The 20,269-nt window shown below is 46.6% G+C and overlaps 1 protein-coding gene across 5 annotated transcripts; it reads left to right on the top strand.

The window, feature by feature from the left end:
• Positions 1–428: 428 nt before the first annotated feature.
• Positions 429–16,249, top strand: IGSF1 (immunoglobulin superfamily member 1). Of its 5 annotated transcripts, none has more exons than XM_003814479.4 (20): positions 429–549; positions 3,016–3,152; positions 3,294–3,320; positions 3,709–3,990; positions 4,291–4,578; positions 6,493–6,777; positions 7,020–7,313; positions 7,813–8,091; positions 8,419–8,539; positions 10,414–10,484; positions 10,580–10,612; positions 11,004–11,294; positions 11,621–11,899; positions 12,529–12,816; positions 13,507–13,794; positions 13,990–14,277; positions 14,469–14,756; positions 14,878–15,156; positions 15,549–15,672; positions 15,824–16,249. In XM_003814479.4, the coding sequence occupies exons 2-20, from the start codon at positions 3,083–3,085 to the stop codon at positions 15,957–15,959; spliced, it is 4,011 nt and encodes a 1,336-aa protein (XP_003814527.1). In that variant the 5' UTR covers positions 429–549; positions 3,016–3,082; the 3' UTR covers positions 15,960–16,249. The 5 variants fall into 5 exon arrangements, with proteins under 5 accessions (XP_003814527.1, XP_008965408.1, XP_024783104.1 ...); XM_008967160.3 differs by having other exon boundaries at positions 10,565–10,612; XM_034949793.2 differs by lacking the exon at positions 429–549 and adding an exon at positions 722–740 and having other exon boundaries at positions 10,565–10,612; positions 15,824–16,243.
• Positions 16,250–20,269: the final 4,020 nt, after the last annotated feature.

Genomic DNA, 20,269 nt, shown 5'->3' with positions numbered 1-20,269 from the left:
AGTTGCTCTGAAGATGAGAAATAATGGATCCCAGGGCCCAGGGGCACATAGTAGGCACTTAAACTGTGGTGATGTTTATGCATAAATGGGGCGTTAAAATGGGCAGGGGAAGATCTGAGATCCCGATAAAGGTATTGGGGAGCTGGAGAGAAGGATCTACAAATCTTGTTGAGAGCTGGCCTTCTCCCCCCCAGAATACAGTGACCCAGTGAAACTCTGAGAGACAGGCGAGGGGGCAGGGGCCTGAATTTGGCTCCAGCAACCTCTGCAGGGAGTCCGGAGAGAGGCGGGGGGCTGGGAGGGGCGTAGAAATCCCCGTCGTCAGAGGACTGCAGGTGCCAGGCAGAGTTGGTGTAGGTGGGCTCCCAGAGCCCGGCGCAGGGAGGGGAGGAGGTTGGGGCGGGCCGGCAGGCGGGCGGGGGAGAGAGGAAGGCGGGGCTCAGAGCCGAAGAGGCTGTCCTTAGACAGCTCTTCTCATGCCGGGCAGTTTGCTGCATCTGGAGGAGCTCACTGGAGAATCTCCAACATCGGAGCGGGCCTTCAACTACCGTAAGTACCTACAAATGAGCGCATAGTTCAGTGGCTGAATATTAAATACTGGCCACCGGATCCTAAACAAAACCCGAAAGAGTCTCCTTGCTGTAATTAATTGCCGTAAATCAAACTGCTCCCCAGTCTGTCCCCCCACCCCCTTCATTCCTGCCTTTCTCCTTTCCTTCCCGGATCCCAGACCTGCCTCGGTGAGAATCTCTGGGCACTGTAGATATCTCCCCTTTTCCTTCTCAGTCTTCCCTCCAAACCCTCAGCTGAGCATGTACCCGGCACCCCGCCGAGCCCAACCCCTTTGATTCCTGGAGCCCTCAAAGCTATGCAGGGGGCGAGCCATTAGACATTTCAGATATGTCACCCTCAAAAGCACTGCGGTGCTGCCTAAGGGTGGGGAAAGTGCTTGGGGTGGAGTAGCAGGGAAGGGTAAAACGGCTAGGCAGCCAAAGTTGGGGGTGGGGGTGGGGTGAAAGGCCAAAATGGGCGTGGCCAACTAACCCAAGGCTTGGGGCTGTTCTCATGTTCCCCCGGTATAAGATTCATCATCTGGGATGAATATAAATGGTACAATTTCCTTAGTGATTGAGGAGGGGTCAGCCATGCCAAAAAGCCCAGCTTCCCTGACTCCCCTCAATCCCCCAGTAGGCAAAGATCCTGGTTTAGGGGTCCAAGTGGCAAGGCTGAAACCTCAGATGGCATTTCCTGGGTGTAATCCCAGGTTGAACCTCTCCCTTGGCAGTGGAACCTGGCTTCCCCCAAAAACTCCTGGCCCAAAGCCCCAGGGTAACAAAGCAACAGGGTAGCATCCAAGCTTTGGCCTGGCCCTGAGAGGAGTGGGAGCAAGGGACTGTAGGAACTGAGATGGAAAGGGCATCTTTAGGGCCCTACACCAGTTGGATGCCCCCTTTGAAAAGAAGAAAAAATAAGCATCTTTTTAAAATGTAATGTTCACTATGTGCCTGGCACTGTACATGTATTATCTCTAACCCAACACAACAATAATGTTAGGTCGATATTACTCCCCGACTTTACAGATAAGGAAAATTCAGAGTGGGTAATCTGAAAATCCTTCGATACAAAGTGAAAAATGTACAATGGACCTATGCTTCCTTGGATTTCTCACTGTCCACTTGTTCCCTACAGTCCAGATATTTTGAACACGAAATATCCTCCTCTTCCTGCTCCTCCATCCTACCCAGTGTTAGCACTGGGGCAAGTTAGAGGCTGAGGTCCAAGGTCAGTCTGGAAAAGCAAAATCAGTTCCTTTCTCTATTCTGGGAGCTGCCTCTTCCCCACTCTTCTGAGCTAAGATTTAATAACAGCTGGAGTCAGCCAGGACTTCAGACTCCCAGTAGAAAGTTGGTGGAAGAGAATTAGCTTGAGTTTGCGTGGCTGGGACATACCTTCCCTTGGTGAAAGGTTACTGTGGGGGGAGGTGGAGAGAGGCATGAAAGCTCAAGAGTCTACCTTGTGTATATGCAAGGCCTATGGTAAATAATGACTTTGGTCAGGGAGAATGGAAAGCCTCCCTGAACTCAAATATCTTTGCCGTATTTCCTGAGATTCAAACAATTCCATTTCCCTTAGAGGCAATCAACAAAACTGTTTAGAAGTTAAGGGCAACGAAAGAATCATTTAGACCTTATGTAAATTAACTCAAGCAGCTTGATTTTCTAACACATGCTTGACACTGGGGTATTGAGCTTTTAGGGGTAGGAGACAAGAATGAGAGTAATATTGGATCTAAAGCATTCTATGGAAGGGAAGGATATCCAAGGAATCAAGTGAGAGGGGTAAGGGAGGGTGAAGAGGGAGTGAAGGGTACCTCTGGGAGTTTAAATCATTGTTTTAGATCCATAGGCCTTGGAGTTAAACATGGATTCTAATTTGGGCTCTAATATTTAATATCTTTTGACTTTGGGCAAATTATATAACCTCTCTAAGCCTCAGTTTATTCATCAGTAAAATGGGGATGGTAGTAATGCCCCCTCTCTTAAGTTGTTGGAGGACTCTCTCTCTCTATATATATACACACACACACACACACACATATATACGTATATATATACACACATATATACGTATATATACACACATATATATACATGTATATACACATATATATACGTATATATACATATATATATATATGCATATCTGAAAAGGTGACTCTGCACCTCCCATCTCCCCCATCCTGTGGAGCTTCTGCAGGCTATTCTGGGCTTCTGAGATCCCAGAGACAAATCCATATTTCAACAAATCTGACATCTTTGATACCAACAAAGACCTTGAGCAGGAGGATAGGGAAGTGAGGGAAAGGAGCAAGGAGAGGAAGCAGCAGGTGACCTTGTAATACCCTGCATGCCTGTGAGGAAGTACAATGTAGGGTTGTCAAGTGCAATTTAGCCATCTAAACTAAACTTTAAGGAGCAGGACAAGTCCTCTGAGTAAAAACAATTCTGCTTTTAGATCCCACCACCTGCTGAGGAGAAAAATTCTTCAAGACTCAGAGCACACAGCCAGCACCAGAGGCCCCATGACCCTGGACAGACCAGGGGAGGGGGCCACCATGCTGAAGACATTCACTGTTTTGCTTTTTTGCATTCGTGAGTACAAGGAAGGGGTGAGGGGCAAGTGACCCTGTCATAGGTACCCACTCATTAGGGGTGGGAGAGGAAAGTATTGAGGTTTGAGCACAGGATGGAGACAACAAAGGAGCTCTCCTTTACCATAATCTCTCTTTTCAGGGATGAGTCTGGGTATGACATCGATAGGTAAGTGAGTCCTGCCCTCTCAGGCACCTCCTTCCTAAAGGATCCAAGATGCTGGCGTGTCTCCATGACCTTGGACATAATGCCTTGAGATTCCAGAGATAGATTGGGCTGATTGGGAATCAGAGGACTTGGTTTCCTATGGCATGGTGAAAAAGCTTTATCTCAGATGGAAAAGAGACCATCAGACTTTATTCTCCAATTCATTTGGACCCCTTGACAAAATATCTTGGGGTTCTTATACGATGCCCCACAGGATCACACTCCTGTCCCCAAGGGAAGACAAAATGAGGGATCTGGGTCCGGGCTAATTTTAAGGGACATTGTGGGACATGTTATGGGAGGGAGAGGGTTGGACTGCTCATATCTTTTTGATCTTTGGGAATAACAGTGATGGACCCTCAACCGGAGCTGTGGATAGAGTCCAACTACCCCCAGGCCCCTTGGGAGAACATCACGCTTTGGTGCCGAAGCCCCTCTCGGATATCAAGCAAGTTCCTGCTGCTGAAGGATAAGACACAGATGACCTGGATCCGCCCTTCCCACAAGACCTTCCAAGTTTCATTCCTTATAGGTGCCCTTACTGAGTCCAATGCAGGTCTTTACCGGTGCTGCTACTGGAAGGAGACAGGCTGGTCAAAGCCCAGTAAAGTTCTAGAGTTGGAGGCACCAGGTAAGATGACAGTGATACTCAAGAATCAACTCCAGCTCCTGAGATTCAAACTTGCCTTCCAGGGGAGAGTTTGTTTCACAAATGCATGCAAGCACGCATCCCACAGTTAGTAAATAAGGGCCTACTTTGTATTGGGCAATGCAGAGGGGGGATGCAGACTCTGGAGCAGAGATAGGAGAAGGAGGGGTGGCAAACAAGGATCATACAGGGAAACCTCAATTAAAGTAGAGCTCTCCTCTGCTGCTCCCTAGACAGTACTATCCTTGCTTTACCTAATTCCAGTTCATTCTATCCTTCCAGGCCAATTGCCCAAGCCCATCTTCTGGATTCAGGCTGAGACCCCCCCTCTTCCTGGATGTAATGTTAACATCCTCTGCCATGGCTGGCTGCAGGATTTGGTATTCATGCTGTTTAAAGAGGGATATGCAGAGCCTGTGGATTACCAAGTCCCAACTGGGACAATGGCCATATTCTCCATTGACAACCTGACACCTGAGGATGAAGGGGTTTACATCTGCCGCACTCATATCCAGATGCTCCCCACCCTGTGGTCAGAGCCCAGCAACCCCCTGAAGCTGGTTGTAGCAGGTGGGTGTGGCTATGGCTGCTGGCATCTGGCAATTGTTGTCCCAGGTATCATGGCTGGTTGAGCTAGGGTTTCTGATTTTACTTTCCTCAGCCAGTTTCTAGGCCCTGCAAGGCCCCATGAGCTACAGTCGTTTGAAGTTTTACTGAGCTATAAATTAGAATGGCATGTGCTGCAAGGCAGATGTATGGGAGCCAATCATTTGGCTAGTAAAGGAGCCCAGCCAACTGGCCAGCAGCTTCAGCTCATCACAGCTTTGTTGTTCTCAACTTGTTGAATATCATGCATTCATTCATTAATTCAACCAGTATTTATTGAGCACCTAATATGTGCCAGGCACTGCCACTGCAATCTTATAAATGGAGTTTTAAATTTGCAAATGTATTTTATTTGTAATTGTTATTTTTATGTGTGGAAAACAGAATGGATTGCTAGTGTTGGTGAGTAAAAACAAAACAAAAAAACAAATGACAAAGAATGTGATAGCTCATATTTTAGAAATGGCTTTATAAATCACCTTGGTTCCCTATCAGTAGAGCTAGTAAGGCAGCACCAATCTCTAAATATAGAAGAAATTTCCCCAAAATGTAAAATGCCAGACATGTCCCAGCCCGAACTCCCCCACCCCATGGCCTGGAGGTTTCTAGATGGAATTGGCCACATTTGCTTTAGTCTCTCTATCCAGCTAAATAGGCTTGGGGAAAGCTGTGGTGCTACAGAAAGTACCCTAGACTTAGAAGCAGTAATACTGGTTTCTAGTTCTATTTCTGACACTGCCTCCCTGTGTGGTCTTGAGCAAGTCACTTCACTTTTCTGTGCTTTGGCTTCCTCTACTCTAAAAATGGGATAACAGTATCTATCTGATCTACTGTGTAATGCTTCTCTCTGTGCCTCAGCTTCCTGATCTGCAAAATTGGTTTAATAATGCCTACCTCACAGGGTTGTTGTGAGGATTTGCCTAAATATATATGTACAGTGCCTGGCATATAAGTTCTCAATAAATGGTAGATATTAATTTTGTTAGTATAGCTTTTTATTGAGGATCAAAGAACAAAAACTGCCTGTTTGAACTGAGTGTATGAATGTTTGTTGTACTCATGCCCTTTCAGCATAGATTCCACTAACATACACTTCCGTAGTTACCTGTTCACCAATATCCCCCACCAACCAGTTCATGAGCTTTTTGCTAGCGGAGACTGTGTCTTCTTTACTCATACACACCTAGACCTACATGACGCTTGATGCATACTAAATGCTCAGTGAGCATATGACAGAGCTGATCCTTCCTTAATGAATAGATAAGTGTGCCTGGCATTGGGGTGGGGGTAGGAAGGAGTGGTAGGAGGTGAGGTTTGCCCTCACTTTCATGTAAAATCTCCTTGGAGAAACAATTCATGGAAAGGAATGTGTGGCCCCATAACAAAGATTTATTTGGGTTGCAGACTTACTGGCCAAACCCTCTTTATTGGCTTCTTTCAGTCTTGTTGTAGAAGTAGGGTCTTAAATGAGCTTAATGTATTCAAAAGCTCTCCTTAATATTTCAGTGGCATTCATGCTCTGCAAAGATGAAAACACTGTTATTTTCAGAGGTTTGGTTTTTCTGGTGGTTGAAAGAACTACATTTGGCATTTCAGGGGCCTAAAGATACAGGGAATTATAGATGTAGATCTTCCACTGAGATACACCCCTACACATGGTTAGAGCTCAGTGAAGCTGGCAGATTCTTGAGAGAGAACAGGGGCATAAGTGAATCTACCCTTGATTATGTTACAGAGGCAGAGATCCAAGGAAGGGATAGGGAAGAGAAGGTAAACTTCAGCTACCACTTCTTGTTCAAAGAAATTAAGAAAGAGAAAACAGAAGACAACAGGAAAGAATCATCTTGCCTCTAACTTTAGGGTCTCTTCCGTTTGTAGGACTCTACCCCAAACCAACTTTGACAGCCCATCCTGGGCCCATCATGGCACCTGGAGAAAGCCTGAATCTCAGGTGCCAAGGGCCAATCTATGGAATGACCTTTGCTCTAATGAGGGTTGAAGACTTGGAGAAGTCCTTTTACCACAAGAAGACAATAAAAAATGAGGCAAATTTCTTCTTCCAGTCTTTGAAGATCCAAGATACTGGACATTACCTCTGTTTTTACTATGACGCATCATATAGAGGTTCACTCCTTAGTGATGTCCTGAAAATCTGGGTGACTGGTAAGAGACGGGTATGCCATGAAACTTAGGTTAACGGCTAAGGATATAAATCTCCCTCTGTGCTCCCTGGAGAACCTAATCCTGTGGCCAGGGTTAACAGTAGAGAAGGGAGCAGAATTTGTAAAACTGGGTGTAGGCAGGTTTTTCCAAGGGTGGTTTGGAGGAAGAGAAGGAAAAGAATCTTAAGGAGTGGGAGCAGGAAGTGAAATCACTAGTGCTTTTTATTCTGGGTCTCGTCCTAGACACTTTCCCCAAGACCTGGCTACTTGCTCGGCCCAGTGCTGTGGTCCAAATGGGTCAGAATGTGAGCCTACGGTGTCGAGGACCAGTGGATGGAGTGGGTCTTGCACTCTATAAGAAAGGAGAAGACAAACCACTTCAATTTTTGGATGCCACCAGCATCGATGACAACACATCATTCTTCCTCAACAATGTAACCTACAGTGATACTGGCATCTATAGCTGCCACTATCTTCTCACCTGGAAGACCTCCATTACGATGCCATCACACAACACTGTGGAGCTTATGGTTGTAGGCAAGTGTTAACAACTGTTTTTATTATCAACCTGTTTGTTTTTATCATCATTGTGGTGTTGTAAGAAGGAGCTAGTAGCCTCATATCCTCTGAGAGCTATGAGCAAAACACACACACACATACACACACACACGCACTAGGAAGGTGGTGTAGAACTTTCTTCCAAAACTTTAGGGACCTTGTCTCCCAGGATTGTTCCTCAAGCTCCACCTCTCAGTATGGCACAGCCCCATTGTAACCCCTGGGAAAATTATTTTTCTTTAGGCCAGAGGAAGCTTACAGGTATGAGGTCTTCCTGATTGAAGGTAAGGAACCAGGAATCTTTAGATCACCAAGGGGTGGGCAAAGGAATTCTAATGCACAGTCAAATCTTGAAGCCACTGGCCAAGTGGAAGTGGAAAGGAAGAGAAGATCAAATGGGGAGCTCAGAAACATTTTCTGGGGGAGAGGGTACTGGGTTTGAGGTCACTTCTCACTCTGGTCTCTGGATTGGTTTCAGATAAGCCCCCCAAACCCTCCCTGTCAGCTTGGCCAAGCACTGTGTTCAAGCTAGGAAAGGCCATCACCCTTCAGTGCCGAGTATCTCATCCAGTACTGGAATTTTCTCTGGAATGGGAAGAAAGAGAAACATTCCAAAAATTCTCAGTAAACGGAGACTTCATCATCAGTAATGTTGACGGGAAAGGCACAGGGACCTACAGTTGCAGCTATCGCGTAGAGACACATCCTAACATCTGGTCACATCGCAGTGAGCCCCTGAAGCTGATGGGGCCAGCAGGTGAGAGGATAACTCTTCAGAGGAATGCCCCTCCATACCCCAGGGATCCCAGTTCAGTGCCCAGAAAGATATGGGAAAGGGAGTCAGAGGCCTGAAAATCAGAGCCCTTGGGTTTCAGCACCCTTCCCCTGGGGTGGTCTCACAATTCCTCAAAGGCAGTTAGCAGGATAATTTCAAGGCTCCCATTCTCCATGAAAAAGAAGGCCACTTCTGCCTCACCTTCTCAATATAAGCACTGTCAGTAACCAGATTGTCCTCACCCCATGAATGTATTCACCTGCCCCTGTCCCCATCAAGGCCTCTGATTCTGGTCTTCTCTGGCCACAGGCTATCTCACCTGGAATTACGTTCTGAATGAAGCTATCAGGTTGTCTCTAATCATGCAGCTTGTTGCCTTGCTGTTGGTAGTGCTGTGGATAAGGTGGAAGTGTCGGAGACTCAGAATCAGGTAACTGTCTTGTCCCAGCCCCCTGTTCCCCAACCTAACAGAGTCTGAAGAATGAGTCATGCCCTAGTTGAGACAAGCCACAGAGGCAAACCCTATAGAACCCCCATCTTCTGGGCTTAGGGAACAAGACTTTCTCACCCCACCTGTCTCTTTCGCCTCACAGAGGGGTCAGCACTCAAGCCAGCGGGTGGAGAAATGCATAGTTCTCAGAGGCAAGAGGAGTAATCAGAACTGCATTCACTGACATCCCCCCCTGGAGGGTGCCCAAATCTCGCCCACAAACCATCCTGCCCTCAGAGATGATTGATGTCTCCCTCATTAACTTGTTCTGGATTTTTCCTCTTGTAAGAAGCCATGCTGTCCTGTCTCCCAGACTATTATCCAACTCCTATCCCAACTTTTCACCCTTATCCCTAGCTCTCAGGAGCTATTAAGCCTTGTGACGCATCCTAGTTGCCTTAGTAACCAGTCTCTGACACTGTGGCCTCCAACCACCTGTGCAGAGCATTCTGGGAATATAGACTTGACCTGGATGGCCATCTGATGTGATATTGGACGGGGCAACAGAATCAGACTGTTTCCTCTGACTCACAAACTCACAGGCCAAACAGATTCTCCTGCCATTTCCTTTGATTCTGTGGTGTGCTCTGGGCCATCTGCCTCTCTCATCCCCATGGCTTGTGCTCAGGCTACTCTACTGGGAACAAGGAGAGAAATGACCACTTCTGACCCAGTAGGGATGTTAGCTCCTGAATACCTTGTCTACTTCCCCCTACTCCCTGCTTCTGGCTGTACCCCCCGCCCTGCAACTGTGGTCAGTGTGTCTGGGAGTATTCAATGCACAATGGATTATGATTATGATTATATGTGTCTGTGTTTTCCACTGGAATCTGAGGGACAGAATACTTGGGCAATCAGAAGGGAGCCACCTAAGCCTTCTGCAAAAACCACCACCCTTTGAGTTTTCAAAAAGTTTCAGCAGGGGTCAAGTTCTACTTCTTTCCGGAACCTGACCTGGGTCCCGTACTCATTAGAGTAATCTCCAAGCCAGTGGTTAGAAAAAAAAAATGTAGCTTTATGTGCCCCACCCCAGCCCAGCAACACTGCATCAAAGAATAAGATCAGGAACCAGATTTCAGAGAAAGCAGCTTGAAAATCATGTTTTCCTCACCAGGAAGGATGGTCAGTGTTTTCTAAGTAAAAATTGTCCAATGGATTTTGGGTTAATATCATCTAATACTACAAGACTCATGACCCAAAGCTGCTGCACATTTCTAGTTATAATCTGGGTGAGGGGAGAGTTTCTACTCTCTGAAAAGCTTGGCTCGGCACTGACAATCTTCTAGTAATTCATCACAGCTGCCTAGGCAACCCTTCCATAACAAAGGCAGGTGAGGCAGGTGGGTCTGAGGACCAATACTGCCACAACAACTGCTTCCGAACTTAAACTTGATGACTGAGAAATACTCACGGTTTCTCCCTCCACCCCCACACACACCACCCAGAGCTGCCGATCACAATGAGCTCCAGGGGTTCTGAGAGCTCCAAATAATATAAAAGCGTTTTCACATCTGACATCTCAATTCCAGCAACAACCTAATCAGGGGCCATGGGGAGCTGACATATGATATAGGCTGCGGAGTGGGGAGGGGGCGGGGGGGACACGTGGGTCATGAAAGAGCAAGAGGTTTGTAGGTGGTAAGGCCCTCAAAAAGAAAAGTCATTGATGTCAAATAAGATTATATCCCATTATCTTGGCCATATCCAGTCCCCATTGGGTAGCGAGTAAGCCAATGACATAAATTGCCGCCCCCTTTCCTCCACCCTCCCCCTCATCCCAGCAACTCCTCTCATCTCTTTTCTGGTCTCACTAGAGAAGCCTGGTTGCTGGGAACAGCTCAAGGGGTCACCATGCTCTTCATAGTCACGGCCCTTCTCTGCTGTGGTGAGTACAAGTGGGGGAAGGGGCCCCGGGCAGAAGGCCGGGGTGAAGTCCCGGTGGGGGAGGGGGCCGAGTCCTGGCAGCAATTTCTTTTGCAGGACTGTGCAATGGGGTATTGATAGAAGAGACTGGTGAGTTTTTCCTGCTCCAGACTGGGACATTCCTCCCTGGATATCCGAAATAACTACAGAGCGTCAGTGTCATTGGCCAGGGAGTGACTGGTTGGGAGGGAAGGACAGCCAGGAAGGGGCACTTGCTAAAGCTGCTGGCAAAATTCAGCCTCCAACTTTGCCTTTCTGCCTGCAAAATTTCCTCCAAGCTTCTGCACTTTTCTGAAGCTCAGCTATAAGACACCAGCTTCCCCTTTCCCCAGCACCTGAGGAAGGAAGGAAAGAAGGAAAGGGTTTGGATTTGGGTTGCAAGGGGAGGTGGGCAGTGTGATCTGGGTAGAGGGTTCAAGGGCAAGGAGGAGGGAGGGGAAGGGAGGCGGGAGGATGGCTTCATTAATTCTGCTGTTTCTAGAAATAGTCATGCCAACCCCTAAGCCTGAGCTGTGGGCAGAGACCAACTTTCCTCTGGCCCCGTGGAAGAACTTAACCCTCTGGTGCAGAAGCCCTTCTGGCTCAACTAAGGAGTTTGTGTTGCTGAAGGATGGGACCGGGTGGATCGCCACTCGCCCGGCCTCAGAGCAGGTCCGGGCTGCCTTCCCCCTTGGCGCCCTGACCCAGAGCCACACCGGGAGCTACCACTGCCATTCATGGGAGGAGATGGCTGTATCGGAGCCCAGTGAGGCACTTGAGCTGGTGGGGACAGGTAAGAAAATGTAGAGGGTCTCTGGGAGTTATCCCCAGTGCCCCTGGGACTCCAACACTGCTCCTGGGAGTGAGGGAATGAACTCACAGGGACCCTGGAGCCCAAGGGGCTCGTGCTGCATGTAGGAGAGGAGGGGCACTGAAATGGTAGGGGGTTATGGGGTAGGGGGAGGGGCGGAATGGGAAAGAGAGTGTGAGGAGACTGACTGGAAGAGCCTAGGGCCAGCCCAGAATGAATGTCTTTATTTGCTGACAAAGTGACCCTGAGTATCCCATCTGGGCAACTGCAAACTTCTGACTCCTTTTTCACCCCATTCTGTTTTCCAGACATCCTCCCCAAACCTGTCATTTCTGCTTCCCCCCCAATCCGGGGCCAGGAACTACAACTCCGGTGCAAAGGATGGCTGGCAGGCGTGGGGTTTGCTCTGTATAAGGAGGGAGAGCAAGAACCTGTCCAGCAACTTGGTGCTGTTGGAAGAGAAGCCTTCTTTACAATCCAGAGAATGGAGGATAAAGACGAAGGCAATTACAGCTGCCGCACTCACACTGAAAAACGCCCCTTCAAGTGGTCTGAGCCCAGTGAGCCGCTGGAGCTTGTCATAAAAGGTAGAGCTGAAAAGGGTGTGGGAGGAAAGGGGGCAGGGTGGAGGGAAAGGCAAAGCCCTGGGTCAGACACTCCTCTCCCTGCAGCAAACTTTGCTGCTGGTCCTGAGAGCCTGTGTCCAATCTTAGAGCCAGGCAGGCGTGGCGCTGGGAGTGCCAGGGCCTCTGGCTGCACGATATTAATAGCCATAATCGTTATTAATAGCTTTGGTTCGTGGAGGGTGATTTAATTTTTCTAATTATTTTCACATCAATTATCTCACTTCACCATAGAGCAACTCTTCAAGGTGGGTGAAGCAGGTACCATTTTCCCCTTGTCCAAATGGGCAAACTGAGGCTCAGAGAATCAGCAGAACCCCAAGAAAAATTCTACCTTTTTACTAGCCTCCATTGCCTGCCCTGATCACACTGAGGACTCATCTGGAGGTAGTGAGGGGTGGGGTTGAAGGGTCCCTGTGTGAGAAGTCCATCTGCAAAGTGGATTTACCTTACTTTTTAAATGCACTTACTTAAAAGCAGAGAAGCCTCCTAGAACCAATATTTGCTATATTTGCTTTCTCTCTTTCTTGTTCTTAATTTGGTTTTGTGTTGTATTTTGTTTTTTGTTTTTGTTTTTGTTTTTTGCCTTCTAGAAATGTACCCTAAGCCCTTCTTCAAGACATGGGCCAGCCCTGTGGTCACCCCTGGTGCCCGAGTGACTTTCAATTGCTCCACCCCCCACCAGCATATGAGCTTTATTCTTTACAAAGATGGAAGTGAAATAGCGTCCAGTGACAGGTCCTGGGCAAGTCCGGGGGCCAGTGCAGCTCACTTTCTAATCATTTCGGTGGGCATTGGTGATGGAGGGAATTACAGCTGCCGATATTATGACTTTTCTATCTGGTCTGAGCCCAGCGACCCTGTGGAGCTCGTGGTGACAGGTTAGGAGGGGGGACTCCAGGTAGAGGTGGTGCCAACCCTGGGATGGTGGGTGGAAGGCTGTCAGTGGGAGAGGAAGAAATGTTTCTTCTAAAACACACTGAGAAAGTGCTTAGGACAGCGGCTGGCCCATAGTGACCAGTCCATGATGCACAGCTGCTCATGTTATTATTACAGGAACAAGAAACAAAGGCAGTGGGGAGGCAAGCAATTCACTTCTGGGGAAATAAATGAGGTAGATGGGGGTGTCTAATCCCAAGAGCTCGGTTCAACTTGCCCTATTTCTGCACATTTTTATGGCTTGGCATTGAGCTTTAGGCTCAATGTCCACTTTTTCTCTAGCTGGGCTGTCAGAGACCGGTGGGCTGGATGGCTCTCAGAGAAAGGGAGAAGACCTTGAAATGTCAGCTGCATACTACACAACTACACAACTGTGCATAAGTGGAGTCCCAATTATGTAAACAGTTATAGCTACATGGACATGAGAATATATGGAAAGAATAAATGGCAATTAAATATTAAAAATATTTATCTTTGAGTGGTAGAATTGTGTTTCCTTCATTAGTTTTTTTTTCTATATTTTCTAATTTTTAACAACAAACATATATTGTGTCTTACAATAACACTTTAAAAGGCTATTTGCAGGATGTGAGGGCTGGGTTTATCTCATGCTGTGGTCTCTTTAATTTCAGAATTCTACCCCAAACCCACTCTCCTGGCACAGCCAGGTCCTGTGGTGTTTCCTGGGAAGAGTGTGATCCTGCGCTGCCAAGGGAGTTTCCAGGGCATGAGGTTCGCCCTCTTGCAGGAGGGAGCCCATGTTCCCTTACAGTTTCGGAGTGTCTCAGGGAACTCAGCTGACTTCCTTCTCCACACTGTTGGAGCAGAGGACTCTGGGAACTATAGCTGTATCTACTATGAGACAACCATGTCAAACAGGGGGTCATATCTCAGTATGCCCCTTATGATCTGGGTGACTGGTAAGGACCGACCGGACATGGGACTGGGATGGAGATCATTGGAGAAGGGGTTAGGGAGAGTAATTCCTCCTGGAAGGCTAGGCTAGGCCACGGAGGGGAACTACCATGCCCAAGAGGAGAAAGATAGACTGTTAATTTAAGCAGGAACTCATAAGTTTCTATAGTCACCACTTTACAACCTTGGTCTCTTTCTAGACACATTCCCTAAGCCATGGTTGTTTGCTGAGCCCAGTTCTGTGGTTCCCATGGGGCAGAATGTTACTCTCTGGTGCCGAGGGCCGGTCCATGGAGTAGGATACATTCTGCACAAAGAAGGAGAAGCCACTTCAATGCAGCTCTGGGGATCCACCAGTAATGACGGGGCATTCCCCATCACCAATATATCTGGTGCTAGCATGGGGCGTTACAGCTGCTGCTACCACCCTGACTGGACCAGTTCTATCAAGATACAACCTAGCAACACCCTGGAACTCCTAGTCACAGGTAAGGGGAAGAGGCTGTCGAGTGGGCATGGAAGTGTAGAAAGGAGGGAATAGACTAGTTCATGGGAGATAGTTTTCAGAGAGCTCGAGGAGAGGCAACCAATTGCCTTTCCTCTTTATTGAGCAGAGACCCCAGGGGTGATGCACTGGAAAGTGACCTCTTCTCTTTGACCAGGAGTTCATTTCTTCCAGGCTTACTCCCCAAACCCAGCCTATTAGCCCAGCCTGGTCCCATGGTGGCCCCCGGCGAAAATATGACTCTTCAGTGTCAAGGGGAACTGCCGGACTCAACATTTGTCCTGTTGAAGGAGGGGGCTCAGGAGCCTTTAGAGCAACAGAGGCCAAGTGGGTACAGGGCTGACTTCTGGATGCCAGCAGTGAGAGGTGAAGACTCTGGGATCTATAGCTGTGTTTATTATTTGGACTCTGCTCCCCTTGCAGCTTCAAATCACAGTGACTCCCTGGAGATCTGGGTGACTGGTAAGGTCCTGGAGACTTCAGTACAAGTCATGATTTTGTAGTTTTTAGCAGTAAGCAATAAGGGGGTAAAAGGCTAAGTTCAGGATCATTTCTTTTAACTCTGTGTCCTTGTTGGTTGCAGATAAGCCCCCTAAACCCTCTCTGTCAGCCTGGCCCAGCACCATGTTCAAGCTAGGGAAGGACATCACCCTTCAGTGCCGAGGACCCCTGCCAGGTGTTGAATTTGTCCTAGAACATGATGGAGAAGAAGCACCTCAGCAGTTTTCAGAGGATGGAGACTTTGTCATCAACAACGTAGAAGGAAAAGGCATTGGAAACTACAGCTGCAGCTACCGCCTCCAGGCCTACCCTGATATCTGGTCAGAGCCTAGTGATCCCCTGGAGCTGGTGGGGGCAGCAGGTAAGAGAATAATCTCTCCATGGTCCTGGTGTGACACACCTGGGATCCCAGGGACAGTCCCCAGGGAGACATCCCAAATCAGGAGAATGGAGGAGCTTTGGAGCCAGGGACCTGAAGTGTGTCATCTTTCTCCTAAGGATGGTGAGGAGGTGGGACCTTAAATATATTTGAAGATAGTGAGTGGGTTTCTTTTCAGGCCTCTTTTCCCCAAGGAAAGGAGGGCTGCTTCTGCTTCAGCATAAACTCTGCCACTGCCCACCCCCTCTGTAGTCTGAACAGATGGCTCCCACGTGAACCCTAAAGAAGGCCAGAGTGTGGGGCAATACCAGATCAAGGGGAACATACACACGCTAATCTCCATGGCCTCGGTTTCTCCTCTTTCATCACCACAGGGCCTGTTGCTCAGGAGTGCACTGTAGGGAACATTGTCCGAAGTAGCCTAATCGTGGTGGTTGTTGTAGCCTTGGGGGTAGTGCTAGCCATAGAGTGGAAGAAGTGGCCTCGACTGCGAACCAGGTAAATAAATGCCTCATTATGGCCCCCTTCTGTGAACCAGGTGGTGCTAGAAAAACAATCATACAAATGCTCCCCTAGTATCTGAGCCCCACTGTGCAATCTGTTTTCAGTTTCTGGGTCCTCCCTTACTCATGTCTTTTTCTTTACATAGAGGCTCAGAGACAGACGGAAGAGACCAGACCATTGCCCTTGAAGAGTGTAACCAAGAAGGAGAACCAGGCACCCCTGCCAATTCTCCTTCATCAACCTCTCAGAGAATCTCTGTGGAACTGCCCGTTCCAATATAATAATCTCCTCCTTTACAAGAGCTTTCCTCTCCTCTCTCTTGCTCTCAGAGACCTGTAAATCCAACCAGTTACCCTGCAAGTCAGCCCCACCTGCTGTTCCTTGGTCTCTAATCACCTGAGCTGGGTAAAGGGGATTCTGGGAGTTGAGAGCTCTGCCAGAGTGAGATGTTTCCTGAAGAGAGGTTCCCCACCCCTGTAAATCCTCACTGTACTGATTTACTGGCGCATGAAATTCTATTAAAAATGCATTCTTCTGAATAAAAAGAGTATTCACTATTTAACTTCAAAAACTATGGCTGTGGTCTTCTATTGGTCTGTTTTCCACCAACAATTTAGAAATGATGTATTGGAGCTGATCTCGATGGCAGAATAAGAGAGTGCAGGGCTACAAGAAAAGAGAAAGTTGTTCAAGGATGGGCGTGGGGAGGGGGCTCCAAAATAGCTACTTCCCAATTTGGTTTGACACATAGTCACTGACCAGAGTATTCTTTTGCCCTTCCATGGGATAGATGAATGAATGAATGGCAACACTCTCTCCAAGTTGAGCCTGAGGAGGGAAAACACAGACATTACATGCATTTCATTGTGTTACGTTTGGGTCCATAGTACATCCACTTTCAAACAGTGGGATTGGCCCTCAGCAGCACTTTGAAACTGGAAAAGCGTGCTTTGTGACCCTTACCTAGCAATCACAGGGTGTAAATGAATTCACTCTTAAGTAAGAACAATTAATCAAATCTGATACTTTGTCCCTCTCTAAAGAGAGTTCCATTTTCCCAAAGGAATGTGCGTGTAATGGTGGGATCTCAAGAAGCCAGTAAGCAGATGAGGTGGATGGTTTGGAACAGGGGACCTGCCACTGTCACCTCCCAGGATTCCAAATGGGGAAATGGTGGGGTGGGGGGCTAGCTCCCATTCTCAGCCACTGATCTTTCCCCCTGGATTAGAAGGCCACTTGCCCCATGAGTGGGAATTCAGTACACATTAGGCCATTAGGCCGTTTGGAATGGGGTGGGTGGCTTACCTAGTTCCTCAAAGCTTGTTAAAGACCTCAGAAAAATTGACCTACAGGTCTGAGAGGGGGTCATGACCCCTTCAAATCTGACCCTAAAGAAGTTAAACTTGCCTCCCAGCAGTGTTTAATTCTAAGCTAACACTGTTCAATAGAGCAATGTACAAGGGTACAGTACCTGGTGAGTTATTTAACCCTGGTTATAATAAAGTTTAGAAAGCAACTCCTCTATATGGTTGCATTAGGAAGCATATTTACACAGCAAGTTAATGAAAAAAAAAAAGCATCCCATTTACCTTAATCCTTACAAAATGTAACACTCTGAGTATTATAGACTAATTTGTATTAAGCTCTTTGGAATGTAGAAGTACAAAGTCCCACTCTGATTTCCATTTGATGAGATTCTATTAGTCCCTTATACTAATTTACTATAGTATTTGTAAAAATTGCATTTCAAAATTACTTTTACATTTGAGTTTAGCCAAACTTAATTGCTGCTTGCTGCTGAACACCACTTTTTGCCCTCAAACTCTCCATCCCTAACCCTCAATCAAGCAGTATATTTTGAACACTGGAAAGAGTTGGTCCTCAGTCTTAGGATAAACGTCCTTTGATCAGATCTGATTCTGTTTTCCAACCTTTGGGTGTTCCAAAGTGTATATTGTCAAGGCTAGTAAAGTTGTGTAAGTTAGCAAGTGATAACGTGATTGCTTTAGCTTTCACCAAGGGAAAGAGAAATGGGAAGATAAGAGCAGAGGGCCAAGGACTGAAATTTTGAGATGCCTCTGAGTTAGAAAAGCAGGGTGACAGTGAGACAAACATGACAGGAAATGACTCTTGTGAAATCCAGACATTGAACCTGGGGTCTCCTGTGTCAAAAGGATTCAAAGAGAGATACTCTTGCACTCAGGGAAAATTCTGAAAAATCTTTCAGTGAGAAACAAATAGTGAGAAATGTTGTGACGTTGGACTATTAGTTGGCTTTCTAAAAACACTCACATATACCGTTCTCCCACTTAGCCAAGTTCTACATGTTTTAGAAGGAAAAAAATGGTTGTCAATTAACTCTGAAATACTTAAAGACAAAGAGTGGCTTTGGGGTTTAACTTTCCTACTTGCTGTCAGAGCTATCTATATGAATTAAGTACCTATTTATAATGCAGAAGTTGTCACAAACTATCTCAATGAATTAAATATCTATTTATAATGCAAACGTAGCTCGTTGCTGACAATTCTCCACATGGTATGTTTTTTCAACCTGGTTGCCATGGGAATCAGTCCCTTTACCCCTGGCTGGCCACTAATCATCAGCCCAGCATCAGGTAATTTCTGGGAAATGGAATCGCAATTAGGATGGAATGAACTTTTGCAAGGAAAATTTGTCTCTGGGATTCCAGGAAGAAAGGCCAAAGACCTCTCTCAAGTTGTAAAAAACAAACATATATTACCCCTCATCCTTGAGCTCACACACTTTTGACTTTTGGCTGTAGCATCTCAGAGCTACAAAGATTGTCAAGGTGGTATGAACCAATCAATCCTCCAGCCAGTTCAGAAAATTTTTTATAGCAAGACTAACAGAGAGATATACAGCTTCTTCTTGTACACTTCCAAAGCTAGAGAGCTCACCACTTCATCAGACAACCTGAGAATCTCAAATCATTCTATTGATTCCATATCTACCTGTGTGTACTCCCTTCATACTCACTGGCTCTAGTTCTGATTCAAGTTGCAACCCCGATGAAATCTACTTCTTATACATAATAATCCTCCAAAGTTTGGAAGATGGGAGTTGTCTCCCCCATGTCCTGTAGTGCTCACTCAGTGGTGCTTCTAGAGTTTGGCCAGCATTCATGTGCAAATGTGTTCATGTAGTTAACTCTCAATTATTCAGGTTCCAGAGATGGCAAAGTTCATGCCTACCCTACCCCTATCAGATTTAAACAGAGCACCTCTTTGATATATTTTATATATCTGTTTATTCTACAAATATTTATTGGCTGCTGTCTGTATGCCAAACACTGTTGTGGGCATTGGTTACAGTAGTGACAAAGACAAACAACAATCCCTGCCCTTCTAGTGTGGAAAGCAAACAATTAATATAGTCAGTAATAAAGTATATGGAATATTAGATGATGATAAGTGCGGTAATGAAAAATGAAGCAGAGAAAGGAGATACAGAGATGTGTTTTGTGGGGGAGATTGTGACAATTTATAAAGGGTGATCGAGAAGACCTCATTGAGAAGGTAATGCTTGAATTACAATTTGAAGGACGTGAAGGAGCAAGACATGCAAATATCTAGGCAAAGTGGGTTCTGGTCAGAGGGAACAGCAGATGCAAAAGCCCTGAGACAGGAGAATGCCTGGCTGGTTTGAGGAATGTGAGTAAAGGAGTGTGGCTGGAGCATAGTAAGCAAGGAAGAGAGTAAGAGTTGAAGTCACAGAGGTAATAGGAACCAGGCTCAGAAAGCCCTTGTAGGTTTTCATGAGGACTTTGATTTATGCTCTGAATGAAATAGGAAGCCACTGGAGATATATTTAAATAGGGCCCTCCAGCCTTCTGTTTGGAGAGCAGACAGAGGGGGCCAGAGTGACAGCAGAGAGATCTACTGGGAGACTATTGTAGTAATTTTGGCAAGACAGGCTGGCTTAGGTCAGGATGGTAGCAGAAGAGGCAATGAGAAATGGTCAGAATATTGATATAATTTGAGGAAAGAGCCAACAGAATTTGCTGACAGATTGGATGTGGGGTGTGTTCTGTAAACATTTTCACTAGAAGAAAGAACTGTTTCAAATATTGCCTTAGTGTTTCCCTCCCCAGATTATTTTCATCTCATCCTCAAGAAAGAGTTTGCCAATTCCCCCCAACCCAGGTCGCTACTTCTGGACAGTTTGTCAATGAGCTTGTCATTGCCCATCCAGGAATATTGTAAGTAGGATAAAGTCCTGTACATCTGCAGCAATCTGACCAGCACAGAGTAAAGAGGACAGGGAACCATCACTGGCCGGAATCTCAACTCACCATTTCTATTAATGCCATCTAAAATTACATTAGCCCTTGGGCAGCCAGATCACACTGTTGGCTCGCAGGAAACTTGTGGTCAACTAAAATCCACAGCTCTTTTTCACACAAGCTCTTGCCAATTCAATCCTTTCTTGTCCTTTACTTGTGCAAGTGATGTGTTATTTTGAAATTGGGTTTTTAACTAAAATGTAGACTTGCCATTTATTTTTGTTGGGTTTAATCATATGGATCCCAGCTTACAGAAGTCATGTATTACCACCTAGTGAGCTCCTCTC

Source organism: Pan paniscus, chromosome X (assembly GCF_029289425.2).
Source record: "Pan paniscus chromosome X, NHGRI_mPanPan1-v2.0_pri, whole genome shotgun sequence".
Classification (NCBI taxonomy): Eukaryota; Metazoa; Chordata; class Mammalia; order Primates; family Hominidae; genus Pan; species Pan paniscus.
Note: the sequence above shows the minus strand (reverse complement) of the source record. Positions and strands in the feature narration are given on the sequence as shown.